General features: G+C 37.7%; 1 protein-coding gene across 1 annotated transcript; it reads left to right on the plus strand.

Moving 5' to 3' along the window:
- Positions 1-3,013: 3,013 nt before the first annotated feature.
- Positions 3,014-14,408, plus strand: LOC139141846 (cytochrome P450 20A1-like). The gene is made up of 9 exons (XM_070711595.1): positions 3,014-3,116; positions 6,312-6,388; positions 6,650-6,819; positions 9,640-9,785; positions 10,781-10,946; positions 12,121-12,187; positions 12,531-12,713; positions 13,121-13,243; positions 14,297-14,408. Exons 1-6 carry the CDS (start codon positions 3,021-3,023, stop codon positions 12,135-12,137), a joined length of 672 nt encoding a protein of 223 aa, XP_070567696.1. The 5' UTR covers positions 3,014-3,020; the 3' UTR covers positions 12,138-12,187; positions 12,531-12,713; positions 13,121-13,243; positions 14,297-14,408.
- The last annotated feature ends 3,255 nt before the right edge of the window (positions 14,409-17,663 follow it).

Genomic DNA, 17,663 nt, shown 5'->3' on the forward strand with positions numbered 1-17,663 from the left:
AAAACATGTCCTCAAAAAAGTAAAAGTTTGAATTCCGATGGCCCACCTAAATTCAGCTTCCGATTGTCAACTAACCTATGGAGTACGAGTCTACGCTAATGCTGCTGTACGCCACAGTACCACTCGCGTCGGTGATCGGTCATGCCCCGTGGGGGAAAGCCGAGTCTTACTGACTTGGAGAAAAAACAGAAAACAAAGTTTGCTGATTCCTCAAAATTCGCATAGGTGACTAGCACAGATACGTGTGGTTGATACATAGCGGCCGCCGAGTGGTATGCATAGACGCATACCACGCGCGCGGCGTACTGTGTGGCAGAAGACAAAATGTAGTCATCGGAGGCGGCTAATATTTGACACGTAAAAACTGATGTTATGTGGTATTGGTTAAAAATATTGTACAACTGATTTAGAATAATGAAAACGACAAAAACTAAGGAGAAGTTTTAAAAAAACTTTCCTGAAATAAAGGCATAATGCTGTATATAAAGTCTTTGCAGTGGGAAGTAAATTAATTGCGTCGTTCGAACTTATTGTAGACTCCCTAGAATATCGTCAATCAGCACAACAACAAACCTTCGGGGGATTTCGGGTCAAAATCAGAAACGATCGTAAAACTTCGGGATGTGAAAAATACGCTCGGGAAATGACATGTTTTTATCGATATCTCGCGATCCTCGCGCAGTCGCCACGTCAAATATCGACCGTTGGCATTAAAAAAATGTGTTTTAAAAATGTTACCAAGAGGGAGTGCCTCTTTAAAGATGCTATACCAATTAGAAATGACCGGAGATTGACGTTGACTCCAGCTTCAAGTTGAAAGGTCATCCCATCCTGTTTTGACAATATTTTCCCGCCCTTTAATATACTCAGACGTATCTGTTTTAATTACAGTTCTATGTTAAGTCATTCATTCATTCATTCATTCATTATGATATGTACATTTGGAAACTATTTAAGTTGTTCACTTTTCAGAGTATAACAGAGCTAAAACAGAGATCCGAAGCAGACTTCGAGATGTTATCATTTCTGTTTAGTAATAAAGATCTAAAGTGGTGCTCACAACCTACAACTTTGGTGTCAGCGTCAGTAACTGAAAACATTGCGATCCCAGTCCGATACCCCAACTCAAACACCGTAAACAAAAGACGTGATAAAGGCGTGACAATATGATATTGATAAGGCAACATTTCTTAAGGCAATAAGCAATGGGTCGTTGTTGAGTGGAGATTCCACAATCCGTCTAATTTGATATTTGGTGAGACAGAAGTGGATTCAAACACAAAGCATTTTCCTCTTTGATCTCAAGTTTTCGCCTGTTAATGTGAAAGACAACTTGAATATTACCTATAAGTTACTCGACTGCCAACAATGTGGAGATCAGTTCAAATTTGTTGGCCATCGTTCAAGAAACGTTTTGATATTTCATGTTTCTTCATCACAATCATATTTCAGACACATTTGCCAGAAAGACATTTCTGACTTGCATGACACTATCCAGAGAGATATGTTTTATTTTAGGAGTTCAAAAAAATCTAAAGTACATAACAATTCTCCCATGTGTCAACTTAGGCACACATATTAAAAGATAAAGCCTTTCGGAATTGTGTGAATTCAACAATTGACTTATGTGGCTTATATACATGATGCGATATTATTGACGAAGAGAAACAATAGAGTAATAATTATGACGTAAAACACTTAAATATCATTACCATCATTGAAGACGAAGGGTTGGGCCATTAATGCACTAAAACGGAAGCATATGAGTAAGTTAAACCAATTAAAAACCGAACAGAGGGACCCGACTCTATGCGACGGACAGAATCTTCTGACAGTTTGAAGCATATTCAGAGTTTTCCCGTGATATATGCTGTCTATCTATGAAATTATAACAAATAATAAAGCCGTCTTCCTTTCAAATGAGATGTGATATCGCTGATGTATGTATGTAATTCCACTCGGCCAGATAAGCTGCCTCTTCGTCCCATATGATACAATCTGAAAATTCAACAGAACAACGATTACGTATCGTAAAAACACCCGGCTGAACAAGTTAATGTTTTAAGGGACGCATGCAAGCGACGTCTTGGGTAGAGCAATTGACGGGAAAATGCAGATGAAACTCCTCATGCCGGGCCTGGGTGAGAGAAGGGTATTTGGTTAGTTTTGGTGCAGCGCAGTATACCCTAATCATTGTCAGATAAAGTGTCTGATGAACCAATAATCGTCATACTTGGGAAAGCGACTTTGTTCTCAAGCAAGCAACTAATAAAGGTCATGGCAATCCTATTACCGATACTTTAAACCATGACAATGACTCTGAAATTATGCACATCGATGCACAAGACATGTCAAATTGCCCTAGTTCTATCATTAAAGGGGGTGAAAATTTGTCTGTGGAATCAAGTGATAGCTAAAATCAAATACAAGGAATCCAAACCACATTTACATATCTGACACAAAGACGGGAGAGGACAAACTTAACCAAGCGACTGGCGACAAACCACATTTAAAGCTTTGGGACGCGGATTGGCGGCGAATCAAAAGAGAAATGTAATTTGTTAATGAACATACTTCATTTAAATGTAACAATGTCAAAATGATCGCACCACCTATAAAATAAAGTAGCAGCGATGATTAGAGTTGCCTTCCCTTTATAAATGAAAAAAAAATTCAGGGATGAACGGATTTAATTTGCTAGTAAAGTTTAAAGTTTTTCTACATTACCACATTGCTTGGTTATCTAGAAATGTCGATATTGTGTTCTTTAGAACACAATCATGGTTTTTATGAACATAAACATAATATTTATTAAGAACATAAACATGGTTTTATGAACGTAAACATAATTTTTTAGAACACAAACATGACATTTTCCAACACAATCTAAATCATGGTTTTATGAACACAAAAATGTGTTGTTTTTTAATTTTGCAACACTTGAGCATTGTAACGCTTAGTGACCTACATACATATTCATATACCTATTTTTATTCCTGGTCATGACGGAGGATAAGATCATGGCGAATATAGCTATTGTCATCGGAGTGGCGCTGGTTGTCATTTCAGTCCTCTACCAATGCATAAAATCTATGTACAGCTCTAGATTTGAGCAGGTAAGGTTATTGCAAATCGTTTTTATAGATCGAAACGTCTAGAAATTCTAGGAGAAAAAGTTCTACTCACACTCAGACGTAAGACTCGCCAATGACCAGCGTCAGCCGGGTTGAATTTCAATACTAACTGGAAAACAGTGTAGGGATTTTCTCCATCGCCTTTGAGAATCAGGCAACCAATCACTTCAACCACATGTTGCGGGGAACAAGATTTTTCGCCTGGCATAGCTAAGATTGAAAGCCGATCTCACCGGGAGGGGGTAAGAAAGTGGTATATTTTCACCCAAGTTACACCGATCTTTTCCATAGCCTGCAGACCTGAATTCGAAACGAACAATGTGTGACAAAGCTGTGTATCTCTGGTGAGGTGAATGGACGTTTCCTTGGCAGCAGATAAAGTCATTTATATATAATTTGCGAGATATCTCAACGTTAGAGATTTTATGATTTCACATACCAGCCTCTACGACGGTCACGTGAGCCTCTGGCAGAAGAAATGCATCTATAACATATAGCCTGCATCCATTGATAGTGTTTTCCATGCGATCCATATGGTGGCTTTAACACTCACGATGTACCATTGTTTAAAAAGCTGGGGTCACATAAGTGTGACATGTCCTCGCCCGTGATACAGTAAAAATATATCGGTTACTCATCACCAATTCAAATACTGCAGATGCAGGGTACGCTTACCCATTCCGGACACCTGGTACCACCACTATTTTGTGGTTCAAGATGACCCATATTGCCTTTGTCATTTTCAATATGTTCCTTGGACCTGGTAAATTTCTTAGTTACCTTGAATGATATCGATTATTGGACCTGATTTGATGTCTATTGCTATGTATATTAGTAGGACCACTACGCATTGCGTATACGTAAAAATTAAAGTCAAACGCCCAGTTACCCTTATAAAATCAGTTCATACACGCTATGGTCACACCCGGGCAGGTATATATTACAGAACCCGTGACCTGTGAGTGCAAGCGCGCCGTGCAAATACCACTTGTACGGTGCTCTCACAGGCAATGGGGTTCTGTTTTTATTACATATGTTCTATCTTTTATTTGCACCATTCATCGAGAGAATCGACGATTAGTCGTGCGTTCTACTTGACACTGTAATGACGCATCGAATCACTTTTCACTTTTCATCGTCAACGCCGCCACACCCTCTTTTTTGATTGGCTAAACTATTGTTTACTTGTTTATCAAGGATAACGTCAGAGGAACGTCGGTGAGTTCGAACTCTGCCAGCGATCGCTTACACATACGTAGTAACATGCAATAAATAGTCAAACGAAGAGAACTTTGAAAATTGAACGTTTTTAATTTTTTTCACATTTTGAGCTTAACATTTTTCTAAATGATCGATTCCAATGACAGCCCAAAGATTTTTACGGGAATTTTAAGAGTAAAATACGGCAAACATAACTTGTCGAACGACCAATTTCCAGTGATCACCGTGGCACTCAAGGGCTCACTGTTATCAATAGCGTGTACGACACACCAGCAGAGAGTAAACTGCAAGCAAAATGACTTTCTAAATATTCTTAAGGATTGTAAACATGGAACGTCCGTGAGAAATCTACTGGCAAACACGTCTCTGAAAATGTTAACTGTTTCATTGGCTCCGCTGCGCCCACACTTACAAGTGTTTCAATACATGATAGCATGGGGTACCGTGTATCGAACCACACGTAACAGTGGTTGCGCCGACGTCGTCCGTTGTCAATATGTTTTTGCTTCGCTGACGTCAAACTGCTCTTCCAGATGATAAAAATCATCCCCACACTACGATAAGTACATGCAATTTTCTTTGTCGTAGTTTTTTATCGGTATTGTCGTCCATTTTACGATAAGTAGCATCGAACCAAAGTGAAATGAAATCTTGCAGACGACAATTTTTGTGTTTACAAACAAGAATAGTTCCGGGTCAAGATTGGTAAATACTCATTAACATGAAAAAATGAATGGCATAATGTTTTTCGGTATTGCACTGCGGTTAAAAATACCTGTAGCACGCGCTCGCTTCGACGCAAGTAGACTGTTGTACATATGTAATGATATGACGGCCCAGAAAATCTTCGTCCGCTTTCATTTGCATCACTTTTCCTACAGACCAAAATTCACACCTTTATTGATTCAGAGTACACTATAAAAAGCCGGCATATGCTGCACACCGTCTCTTTCCGGCTGCTCCAAATCAATGCTTTTTCTGCCAAACATAAAAACCCTCACTATATTTTAACGCCCACAATATACGAAAGCCAAACACTAATAATATTCGTCGCCAGGATTTCTTTTTTATACAGTAATTCACTCCTGGCGCTGTAATGTTTCATTCATTCGTTCCTATCTTTTCTCTTTTAGATTATGACGGAAATGGAACACATGTCTTTTATATTGTAAAAAGGCAGCAAACAACAACATTCGACAAGAAAGAACAAATACAAACGTTTCAATAAAATAAACCATCCTAAAGAAGCTACAGTTTTTCAGTAACTGTGCAAAATACCCCCTATGATATGAAAAACACTGTGCAACACAAACACCAAAATGCAAAAGATTCAAGACAAACAAAAAAGCAATGAATGCACTACTGTGAATTCAATAAAAGAAGGAAAAGAAGTAAATAAATTTCAATTCATTAGAAGTGAACATTTCAAATTAACCAGTTTCTGTACAGCATTATCATACTAATGTTTATATTAAACATTACATCCTCTTCCTGCAACTTGTTCTCGTGGAGTACAGGTTATGGGTAGTGCTTCACATGCTGAAGGTGCTGGATTCGAGTCCCGGCAGCTGCATTAGTTGTTGTTAAAAATATACTAACTAATAAATAACGCTTTCTCTCCCTGTCAACTTTTCTTCCACATAGGTGTCAGGATGGCTGTAGAAGACATAGATAGAGTTGGGATAGTGCAAGTGGAGGGCATAGAGAGCACATATACAGTCATTTCCTCCTAAGTTTCCAAGCCCCCATTTCTAACTCTTACTCCTTAAAATAATTTATCACCCTTTTTAGAACGTAACCTTTGACCTCATTGCCATAAGTATGCACATTTTGATGTCATCAGTTTATGGTTATACCACTTGTAAAATGATGCCGCGATTTCTTATGTTATGTGCTTGGTATAAATTCAACAAGCGGCAGATTCATGATTATTCTTTTTTTCTTTCTATATTCCAGGTTGCTGAACCATCAATTGGTGATAAAAAATTGCAAAAACCCCCTACAATACCGGGCATGGAAAAACGTCACCCAGAGTAAGTTCATATCAGATGTAATGGCCTAAACATTGTTAAACCTGAAGAGACTGCACTCACTTCTTTGAAATAGTTAAACACTGATTAATTTTGGATCACTCTGCGTCGGCTAGAAATCAACTGAAAGATTTCCCCCATATTGGCACGAATCGATATTTTTTGACATGACAATGAAAATTATACCGACGATACCATAATGCCGTAGAATTGACTGTCTCAACAAATGCTAAAAAATAATGTTAAACTTTTTATTTACCATAGGAACGGTAACCTACAAGATGTCACAGAGGCAGGTGGATTTCTTAAGTTTCTTTTCAAGTTACACGCCAAATATGGTCACGTTGCTTCATTTTGGTACGGCAAGCATTACTATGTAAGCCTTGCGTCACCCGAAGCTTGGAAGGACCACATGAAGTATTTCGACAGACCGAGTAGGCAACTCTCTTGACTAATCATCGAATCTATCATAGGCTTTAGATCAGAAAACTATTACATAACTTGTTCTGTCCGGCGAAAGCAGTAGTTAATGATTGATCTTTTCTTCATGTCAACATTCGCGCATCAGCACAATATTGGTGTAATCGGTCGCTCTTTTACACATAAATACAGTCACAGAAGACGCAGATGGAATTACACTTAATATGCGCACGTGTAAAACACACACACACACACACACACACACACACACACCACTTTATAGCGGTTACTTTCGATTGAACATGCACACGTGAGCACTTTATGGACTTATATTACACGCCTTGAAGGAGATATTACACGGCTTGAAGGAGAAGCATGCAAACATCAAAACCCCTTGTAGTTTGGGCTATAACATAAGACCGAAGACCACAGTATAATGGTCATCTTGCTCGATCCCACTGACGTTTATCGGTTTTGGAGTGTTTCAGAACTATATTTCCTACTTAAAAGTAAGCAAAGTCAACGAACCAACCGGCTGTTGTTATCCACCTATTTACGATGCTATGATGCGAAGATACAAATTTGAAGAGCTTTGAGGAACAAAGACATTTCCGGTAGATAAAAATACGGAATATTAATAGTATGAATCTTTCGATGCTATTCAAAGAGTATTCTGTTGAGTTTCTTCTCATTTTGGACATGCTCTAGAAAAACATTCTACCGTTCACACGGCACAGCACGATCTACTTCCGAACACGCAGCGTGCGTGGCGTGAATATCACGTTGAGTAGCGCGTGCGACACCATTGAGACAGTGTATCCTCTACATGATCATTGAAAGGGGCACTTTCTGCCCCATTCATCAAAATTAGGGGGCAGACTTGACATTTTAGGGGACAGTCGCTTTTGATGTTGACTTTACTTCCTATATAGGAAGCGCTTCCCCGATATCATTACGATCGTCACCCAGTTCAGTTGCGTCGTCTATGTCGTCGCATGCATACCCGTACTAACATCGACATCATGATGTTTGTCAGCTTGTGACATGCTCTGCTGCTCAGAATTTGACGTATTTGTTCCTTTTGACAAGATTTGGTCCGAATTTAGGGGTTTAAATCCATGAACATATGGGCCGTTCCCCTGGCGCCAATCAGACGATTTTGTGTGTTGCGATCGAGATCGATCGTTACTGCAGCGTGCATGCGCATGCCTACACAATGCTGAAGCTGGACTTTTCAATAATTCCATCATTGATACAGATAACACTTGATCAGATTTCGTAATACAATATTTGTAAACATAGACACAAAACAGCTCAGAACAGACAGTACATCATCGGTACACACAACCAAGTCAAATTAATGAAAGAAAGATATATGGACCTCTGGCAAAAAGACCAAGAAGTCAAGTTCTGCTTCCAAATTTTACCGCTGTCAAAACACGAACATAAACTTTCACTGGTATCTATTGAGACTGAATCGCAACTGCGTCTCTGGCTGTTCTTTTCGATACGTGCACTTCACGTCATGCACGTAACCAAAGCTGCATGACAGCGATTTTGTCTTTCCCGAGGCAGTATTAACTATAGAAACAACAGCAAATTCACATACCAGTATTTATAACACGCCATATGCTAATTCCGTGTCGCTATTCACCAGAATACGTCACGTGACGAGAAAATAGATACGTTTAGTCCCCATTGAATCGACCAAAAGTGACGTCATAGGGTATATTTGACAAGCTATTTCCCGGGTGACTAGAACGTGATGTGCGTCCGGGATGAGCGACGAGCCTCGCTCTAAAACAGATTTTCTAACAGCGTAGGAACATGAAAAGCTTACCCCCAAAAAAGATTTATATAGTGCAACTACGGATGTTGCTGGTATGCTTAGAATATTTTTGAAAGAAATTGTTACCACGTACAACTGTAACCGCTGTGGAAATATCGGCAAGTAAACTTGTCACAGTGGAAGTTGCTGTGCAAAATATTAAAAACTATAACATAATACAACATGAGCGTGTGATGTGTTATAAAACACCTATAACCTGGTTTTTATTCGAGCTATTGGGCCCGTTTATTTCCCCTCGTGGCCGAGTATTACCAGAAACACATCGCCATACCCTCGGCCTACGGCCTCGGGGAATTTGTTTCTAGTAACATATGGCCTCTCTGGGGAGAGTTTGGATTGGTAACGGTTGTGATAACAAAATACAGCATAAAATGTTCTCCTGGGGCGATTTTTTATTCCGTATCGGTTCTTATGCTATTCATCGACTCCGAGATATTAAACATGTTGTGTGAGGCAGTGGTGTTAACTTCGTTGGAAAGCTTTCTTACATAAATATTTCAACACTTATTCTCGTAAACCCAGCAATTTAAGTTTTTACTATCTGTTCGAAGACTCTTGGCATTGGTAAATGATAAATCTGTTCTAACCCTATATCGCCAGTCCTTGCGTTGTAAGCTCTCGTGTCGGAAGCATACAGCATATAAAGACACTCATGCAGATACGACTCAGGAACTGGCGAAATTTGACAATTACAACTCTCTCTCTCTCTCTCTCTCTCTCTCTCTCTCTCTCTCTCTCTCTCTCTCTCTCTCTCCAAGACAAGGAAAAAAGATGTTTCGAATGTTACGATGAAACGCGTGTATATAAATCCTTGAGTCTTCCAAATGCACAATTATATTTAATGCTGGCTGATTTCAACATTGTGTACATGTACATTTTGACGCGACAACGTGAATTAATTCTAAGTTGCTTTGTAAGTTCATATAAGTCGTATATTTTAGTCAAAAGGAATGTCAATTAACAAACTTTGTGATCCGTTTTCTAGCCCACCTGTTTGAGTTCCTTACTCCATTAATTGGTGATTACAGTATCCAATTTGCTAACGGCGACGATGGCAAGCGAAGACGTAAAGTGTACGATGTTGCATTTCGAAGTAAAGCCGTGAAAAAGTATTTGAAATGTTTTCAAGAGGTAGGTTTAAAGATTTTACGGTGTAGAATTAGGTATACGCATACATGGATATTTACGTGCATACACATCTGTACATAGAAACTTAGATAGATACATAGTAACATGCACGCATGTATGCATCATGCATGCATAAATACATACATACATACATACATACATACATACATACATACATACATACATACATACATACATACATACATACATACATACATACATACATACATACATACATACATACATACATACATACATACATACATACATACATACATACATACATACATACATACATACATACATACATACATACATACATACTGACATACTGAATACTGACATACATACTGACATACATACTGACACACATACTGACATACATACTGCAGTACATACTGTCATACATACTGTCATACATACTGTCATACATAGATACTGGTAGCAAAACAGAGCCAATGATTCAAATCATGCAAGGTAATTAAAATTACCCTTTCAGGTAGGATCATCCGGAACCATGTACATAAGTAATACGTGGTGGTACTAGATATCCTCTTCTTTTAGGATAAAAAAATAATGAATTGGAATTGTCAGTAAACAGAAAAGAATAGTCAATTTGTAATAATAAAAAAGAAACAAACATATCTGACGAAAAGCGCGACTGTCCTTACGAGGGACGCATTTTTAGCTATGTGATTGTTACACAGTAACAATCTTCATTGAGGTTGTGCCAGAGGTCAGACGCCACTAATGATAAAACATTTAGTATGTTCCAAACGGGACCTTGTTCCTAAATAGTCAACCTTGTACTGTTAACTTAATAGGTTGGTTTTGTAGACATAATTATTCATTTTTTCCGTTGTGTTTTTTGTTTTGCTATATGTTTGTTTGTCTTCCTTATTATGTAGCGGTGATTGAAGACCTATCAGGTCAGAAACACCGGTAAACGGACATTGCAATAAACCAATGATTATTTGCCCATATCTCTTTCTTTCAAGAGAGCTGATGACTTGGCTGAGAAGATTTCTTCCCTTCCATCTGGTGAACACATTCCTCTAAGGAATATGTTTCATCGTTTGGGAGCAAGGCTTTCGGGAGAATACTTTTCGGAGATTATTTTGAGGACGATAAGAAAGGCCTCGAACTCTACACTTGTACCAGACTGTAAGTGCTGATTCTTAAAGTATATCTTCCAGACATATCTTTGACTTTCACAAATTCCACAACTCCGTGACAGGAAATGGCTCATCTTCACAAACAGACAGTCACTAATTTAACTACTATACTTCTTATATGTTTGTTTAGGGCTTTAAATAGCTGATGAAGGTTGTCGTAAACGATTTGGAATGAACAGTAGACATTTACTTACGTATTCTATTGTTCCCGCCCAAAAAGTAATTCGATTTAAATCGATACATCTCTTCATGAACTTGTTAAGGTTAGGTTGGCACACTTCCTGAAGGTGGTGGCGGAGTCACTACCGCCGATAGAACGGCATTTGTAGCTAGATTGTATACCCTGGGCGGACCGTGCTGGTGAAGTTGGTTTAGCATGCTTCTGTCTCAGCTGTATAGGGCCTGCCGGAAAAGATGGGGCTGCTCTGCATGGTTTGCGGAGTAGACGTGTCGAGTGAGACAGAGAACTATAATGTCATTGAGTAATTTATATCTATTCATGAATATTCATTATATGCATAGTGATATCACTCAGTGATGCCGGTTTTGAATGTAGCACGGTTCCCTGACCCATTTCTACCACTGGCTGTGCTGCTAACGAAACTAGGTCAGGTATGGGCTTATGTTCCATGACTGCATCTTAATGAGCACAGTCACCAGACAAGATCATGTAATCAGCACATCTGTGCAGCGGCAGGCATGGAAAAATAGATTATGAAACATCGAATGTTAAAGTCGTTTGCACAGCATCACTTTTTAGTCTCCGACTCCGTTCTTCTATGATTGTATTTAGTGGTTAAATGACTATTATCGTCCAGGATATTTTTTCTCAGACGTGACCTTGTGATAATGGTAACCTTTGGCATGTGCGGCAATGACTCAAACATAAATGATTTAACTATGGAGGTAAAATGACTCCATGGGTATGATATGAAATCTAAATTCGAAGGTAGCTCAAAGTTTGACATAAATACAACACAACCACTGCGCTCGTAATACTGACCAATGATAGCCTTGCTTAAAATAGTCCATACCCAACCCTATTTTCGTTTCCAGCGCAGCCAGCGGTAGAAATGGATCAGGGAGCCAGACTTTGAATGCGGTATCATCCAAATACCTGCGGTTGGAAAGAAACTTTATACTTTGTATTTGATTATTTCTAGACCTCGGAGATGCTTAACATGAAGATGAATAATATAGGAGATGAGACTGATGAGAAATTTGATGTTGGTACTGTAAAAGTTCTCTTGAAACTAATAGTCATTGAGACATTGTACAACAAGCAAGAGTGCAAACAAAGTCAGGGCGGTTCTTTATAAAATGACAGTGTTTCATCCTTCAAATATGTGAATATCAAATCGTGTTAAATAATGTCGTCAATTTAAGGTTGTCTATTAAATATCATAGACATTTACCATATTTACAGCTGGGAATAAAAGGAAGATACATATAAAAGAAAATATGCTTCTCTGAAGTCGAAAAAACAGATTCCACAGAATGAATTTCATCAGCGGGTCAAAGTTTCACGAATCGAAAGTCTAAAGTCTGCACTTTTACGAATATTTTTATTCAGCGTTGAAAGCCTTGCGTGAGATGATAGATGACGCAGTTCAACACCGACGTGGCAATCCATCACACAAAGGTGAAGAAGATAGTGATTTCCTTGAAGTGCTTCTTGGTTTGTGCACAAATGAGGAACACTTGTTCAGTGAGGCTATAAGTTATTACACCGCTGGATACCACACTACTGTCGCCTGTAAGTAGAAGACTACATCCACCATGAGAGTCAGTTTTCACACACTAAGTCAGCAAAAAAGTTAATTTAGTCTTCATGATCCAAGCACATGTAGAGGGCACTTGCACCCAATTTGCTTCTACTCCAGTCAAAACTTCAAATTGAAAACAAAAGGACCATGGAATTGTGACATCAAAAGCGGCCTAATTATCATATCCATTGAAGGTAAAACATTACCAAGTCCATGATATGAGTCATTAATTATATCTGGTATGAATATACATCTTCTACTACCAGCAGTGGTACCAGGCGTGCAGAATCGTTAAGCTGATAAGGCTCCATCCAACAACCATACAAAAAGTTCCCATTATCCAATTAAATATTTGCGACCAGTCTAATCTTTACGATTTTTTGGTCTTCTTTTCCAGTCCTTGTCTGGGTTGTCTACTTTCTGGCCAAAGACATGGATGCACAAGAGAAGGTTTATGAAGAAATGATTGAAGTCTTAGGCAAGAACAAGACGTCGATGCCAATAGCCAAACTCAACTAAGGTATTTCGTTTGTACACACGTTAAAATTCCTTCAACATATTATAATGCAGCTCTGCAGAGCAAATCTCTCATTCTTGATTTGCGAGTATACATAATAAAAATGAATTCTTTGAAAGTGGTTACTGATTCGAAATTATCGAAATGGCAACATGATAATTTGTACCGTATCCGACTAAGGTATACTTTATCATGATTATGCTGACACAGTTAAGGTTGATGCGCCTCGGGGACAGACATTCGGACTCACAACTTTTATAAAGTTCTTTTAGCCTGTCACTTGTGAGTCGTCATTTTGAAACTTATGGAGTAAACAAAATTGTCACCAGATTAGGTTTTTTGAAAATAGGAAATTTATTTCGGCACTGAGATGACATGGTTTGCAGCCAGTTGGAATTTGCAATCTCAGTAAATTTAATTCATTTTCTAGTACCAACACTTGCAAGGTGATTCCCGATTTTGATTCTTACTTTTGAAATAGTTTGAAAGTTTGCTTGAGGAAAGTTTGAGGAGTTTAGGTATTCATTTTTGAGACGAGAACTACCTTAAACGAGATATAGTTCACTAGCAGAGCACTTGTAATGCACATTTTGTGCACACTGCGTCAATAATTTTCAGAGTAACTCGGCAACTTATTACATTGTCGACATCGTAAAAATATAAATAACCTCGCCGAAAAAAATCATGTTTATTAAATTGATGCGTCAGGTAAATGTACTACTTACAATGAATATAACACCAGTACTATTGACTATTATATTTTATCATTCCCCGAAAGACTCATATTATGATGTGTGAAATTTGGGTGATAGAGAGATTCAAAAATCTACGAACGTGAACTTTCAATATTATTGCACTCAGTGTAGTCGACAAACCAATTACGAATGACTCATCGACGACAAAATTTGAGAATTTAATACTTCTATCGATTGTGAAGAAATCACAGCTTCTGTACAATATGTAAATTGCTTCTCGAACTATCATTGTATCTGCCAAGCAGTGCAGTAATTCAACAGTACTTATGTCACAATAAACACTGATTTTTCTTTAAACTAGTTACCTGAAGAGGTTCATGGATGAAACCTTGCGTTGGGCTGTCATAGCACCATTCGCAGCGAGAGTTAATTACGAAGAGGACACAAAAGTACAGGAATATACCATTCAAAAAGGGTGAGAAACAGTAAAAAATGGTGTTTATGATCATAAGCTTGGAAAAGTCTTTCAAACATGTGCTGCAATACTGATGAAATGAATTAAAGGCTACGGTAACTAAGTGAAGCTTTGATTTTGAACATGGTTGTTCAATACGAGTGCGCATGGCATTAAACAGTTACAGACGTACGTCTTGCCAACGAATATAAAGTAGAGTATAATCACCAAGAAAATTTAATTTTGCATATTAAAATTGTAGGTTATAGAGAGCAGACCTCTAATTATTTCCAAAACTTGTGATAGTTCGATTATAAAACTTATTATAAAACTTAAAGCTCTCTCTCTCTCTCTCTCTCTCTCTCTCTCTCTCCTCTCTCTCTCTCTCTCTCTAGTAGAGTTTTAATTTTTATTCATCAATTCAAGGCAAAATTTGACTTCGAACTCTTGATTCACTTTACTGTACTCGTGATACCCCATCTCACAGCTTATCAAAATACATGAGTTTACACATCAATATACCCATATGTATTCCAACGACAAGCAGTCCACGTAATCGGAAATGAAATATTTCATCAACATCTCTCTCTTAATTTTCCAGGTTGGAGTGTTGCAAGCCCTTGGGGTTGTACTTTTGGACAAGACTCTGTGGCCTGATCCAGAAAGGTATTGCAATTTATTGTATGTACAGTTGTAGAAGATAGAGCTGCCATATACAAGTATGAAGAAATTTTACTTATTCCTAAAAGTATCATAGCACATAGGGCAAAGTAACCAAACTAATGGAATTAGTCTAGAACTTGCAAATGCCCTGTGGGCTAAGTTGCAATACTATAAAAAATGCTATAGGGAAAGGGAGATATATGTTATAGATATGTTTGTTATATATAGAGATAGAATTCTGACGTTCCTCGACTATAATTTCCTTCAAATTTGGTTCAAAGAGGAAAAACGATGGTCCGTCTTAAGATTGTTGTTAACGTCTGACGCCATTAATAGATTCGAATGAGCAAAATACGTCAAGTATTTCGTAAAATGGTACAAAAGCCACAAGTCTGTCAAGATTTCCTAATTTTTGTAGCTTTAGCCATATCTTGCCTCTACCAATGTGTGTAAATGTTGAACAGAGGAAATCTATATTTGAGTACATCAGCATCTAAATGTATTAACAGTTTTCGTTATGTATCAATTTCTTAAACAAAAAAAATACAAACAAATGAACTTGAAAAATCTAAGCATCAGAAAGTGCAAGCATACTTATTACTCGTGTTGGTAATATATGATAAATGGATTCGTCATTTATAAACTGTAAATTCAGCTAAATTCCGTTAAAGTGACTTTTAAAAGTAAGTTGCAGTCCATTTAAATATGACCTTTTTTGCTTCTACTGCAACATTATGCTACATTTGCATCGAACACCCAATCATGTCTATTAGGTTTCGCTCAGTAGGTTTTGCTGACTCATTTAACGTCAATTAAAGCTTGGTTAACAATACAATTTCATGTAAAACAACGTTTTAACGGTATATTTATTTGACTTATTGGTAGGTGTACCCGTGTTGTAATATGCTTTTATTATTTTCCTCTAATAATAGAATTTCGACTGTGATGCAAAAATAAATAAGCGAAACCCAAATACTCTTGAGCGGCTGCTATTCACCTTTTCACCAATTTTCTCCAAAGTCTTAGTTAGATTTCATATGCCGAGGACAACTAAATACTGTGTGCTGTTGACAATAAATATATCAACTTCTTCATTAGGAGCGTGTCTTTTCAGGCACATAAAGCAATGGTATATGCTCGCTTTCTTAAATATGGCATCACCGTTATGTTTACTAAATTGCTCTTCTTTGCCACAGATTCGACCCTGACCGATTTCTGCCCGAGCGCTTTTCGGCACGACACAAATTGGCATTCTCTCCCTTCGGGTTCGCTGGCAAGAGAATATGTCCAGGATACCGTGCGGCCTATGCTGAATCAACGGTGCTGGTGACTACACTGTGCAGAAAGTTTAAGTTCCGTTTGGTCGAAGGTCAAAACATCAAACGAAATTTCGGTTTGGCCACTTATCCAGAAAAGGAAATTTTGGTCTGCGTAGAAAAACGACAGCAGTGATCAAAAGATGCGACACAATGTTTCCAACGTTGTCTTGCAAGACATTCGGACCGGAGGGAAGGTTAGGTATAAACGATTACAGTGACTTCTGACTAGAAAAAAGCAGCTCTTTGCAACTCAGCAGTAGTTGTACTTAAGTAGTATTGCACTGATTTAAAAGCAAGGGCTCAGAAACGTAGCACCGTTTCAAGTGATATTATCAACTTTGGCGTCATTCTATTCGACTATTCACTATATTGCTATAATACAAATTTATATATTTAAGAGGATTTGTGACAATCTTAATGTTTAATCAGTAAGCTTAAACATATATATATATATATATCTTATATATTATATATATATATATATATATATATATATATATATATAATATATATATATATATATATATATATCTGTGTATGTGTTCCAGTTCTGCACCCCTTTTTATAACATGATTCAATGACTAGACTTGTTTCATCTCTCTGTGCTACCTGTCAAGTTTTGCATGTCGTTGACGACACCACGGCCAGAAATCGCCATTAGTTATGTATACATTTAAAACGTCGTGTATGCATTTTACTATCTTAGTAACTATATGGGTGTTAGCGGTACCCGTGCAGAAAAAGAGTGTCTTTTTTATTTGTTGCTCTTTATTCGGGTTTAAGGGTATAGTTCGTACTTTTACCATTTCACAGTTTTTCTGATTATCAATTATTCAGATTTTGAAGAGTTATAAAGGTATAATTCAATTTATTTTGGTGATGTTAGTTAAGGATTTTACATAAGCTTTTAAGTATTTTGTTATTTTATTTATTCTTAGAAACAATGTTTGTATTCATTGCAAAATCGGGACGATTTCTCTGAAGAAGGGGAGTGTTACGATCGTAATTTTCAGGTAAAAGTTTTACACACGGCATATGCATAATTTTGTTGAATCCATGACGAACATTCAACGAGGTGGGCGGCAGTCGGTAAAACGTAAAAGGTCTTCCTTTGTTAACTCAAGTATGAATACCGGTGTTTCTTTTGTTAAATCAAGTATCATTGCCAATGTCTTGATTAACAGACATTGTAGCTACCGGACTGGAAAACAACCAACAGCTTTGCTTTACATTGGGTGAGGACAAAAGATGTTTACGGACATTCACATTGACACTGTTACTCAAATGGACAA

Source organism: Ptychodera flava, chromosome 1 (assembly GCF_041260155.1).
Source record: "Ptychodera flava strain L36383 chromosome 1, AS_Pfla_20210202, whole genome shotgun sequence".
NCBI classification, from domain to species: Eukaryota; Metazoa; Hemichordata; class Enteropneusta; family Ptychoderidae; genus Ptychodera; species Ptychodera flava.

Bases quoted from the DNA above. Each gene is read 5' to 3' on its own strand.
- LOC139141846 (XM_070711595.1), top strand. From the start codon at position 3,021: ATGGCGAATATAGCTATTGTCATCGGAGTGGCGCTGGTTGTCATTTCA. The intron at 3,117-6,311 runs GTAAGGTTATTG...TCTATATTCCAG, and splicing joins ACAGCTCTAGATTTGAGCAG to GTTGCTGAACCATCAATTGG. The intron at 6,389-6,649 runs GTAAGTTCATAT...TATTTACCATAG, and splicing joins ATGGAAAAACGTCACCCAGA to GAACGGTAACCTACAAGATG.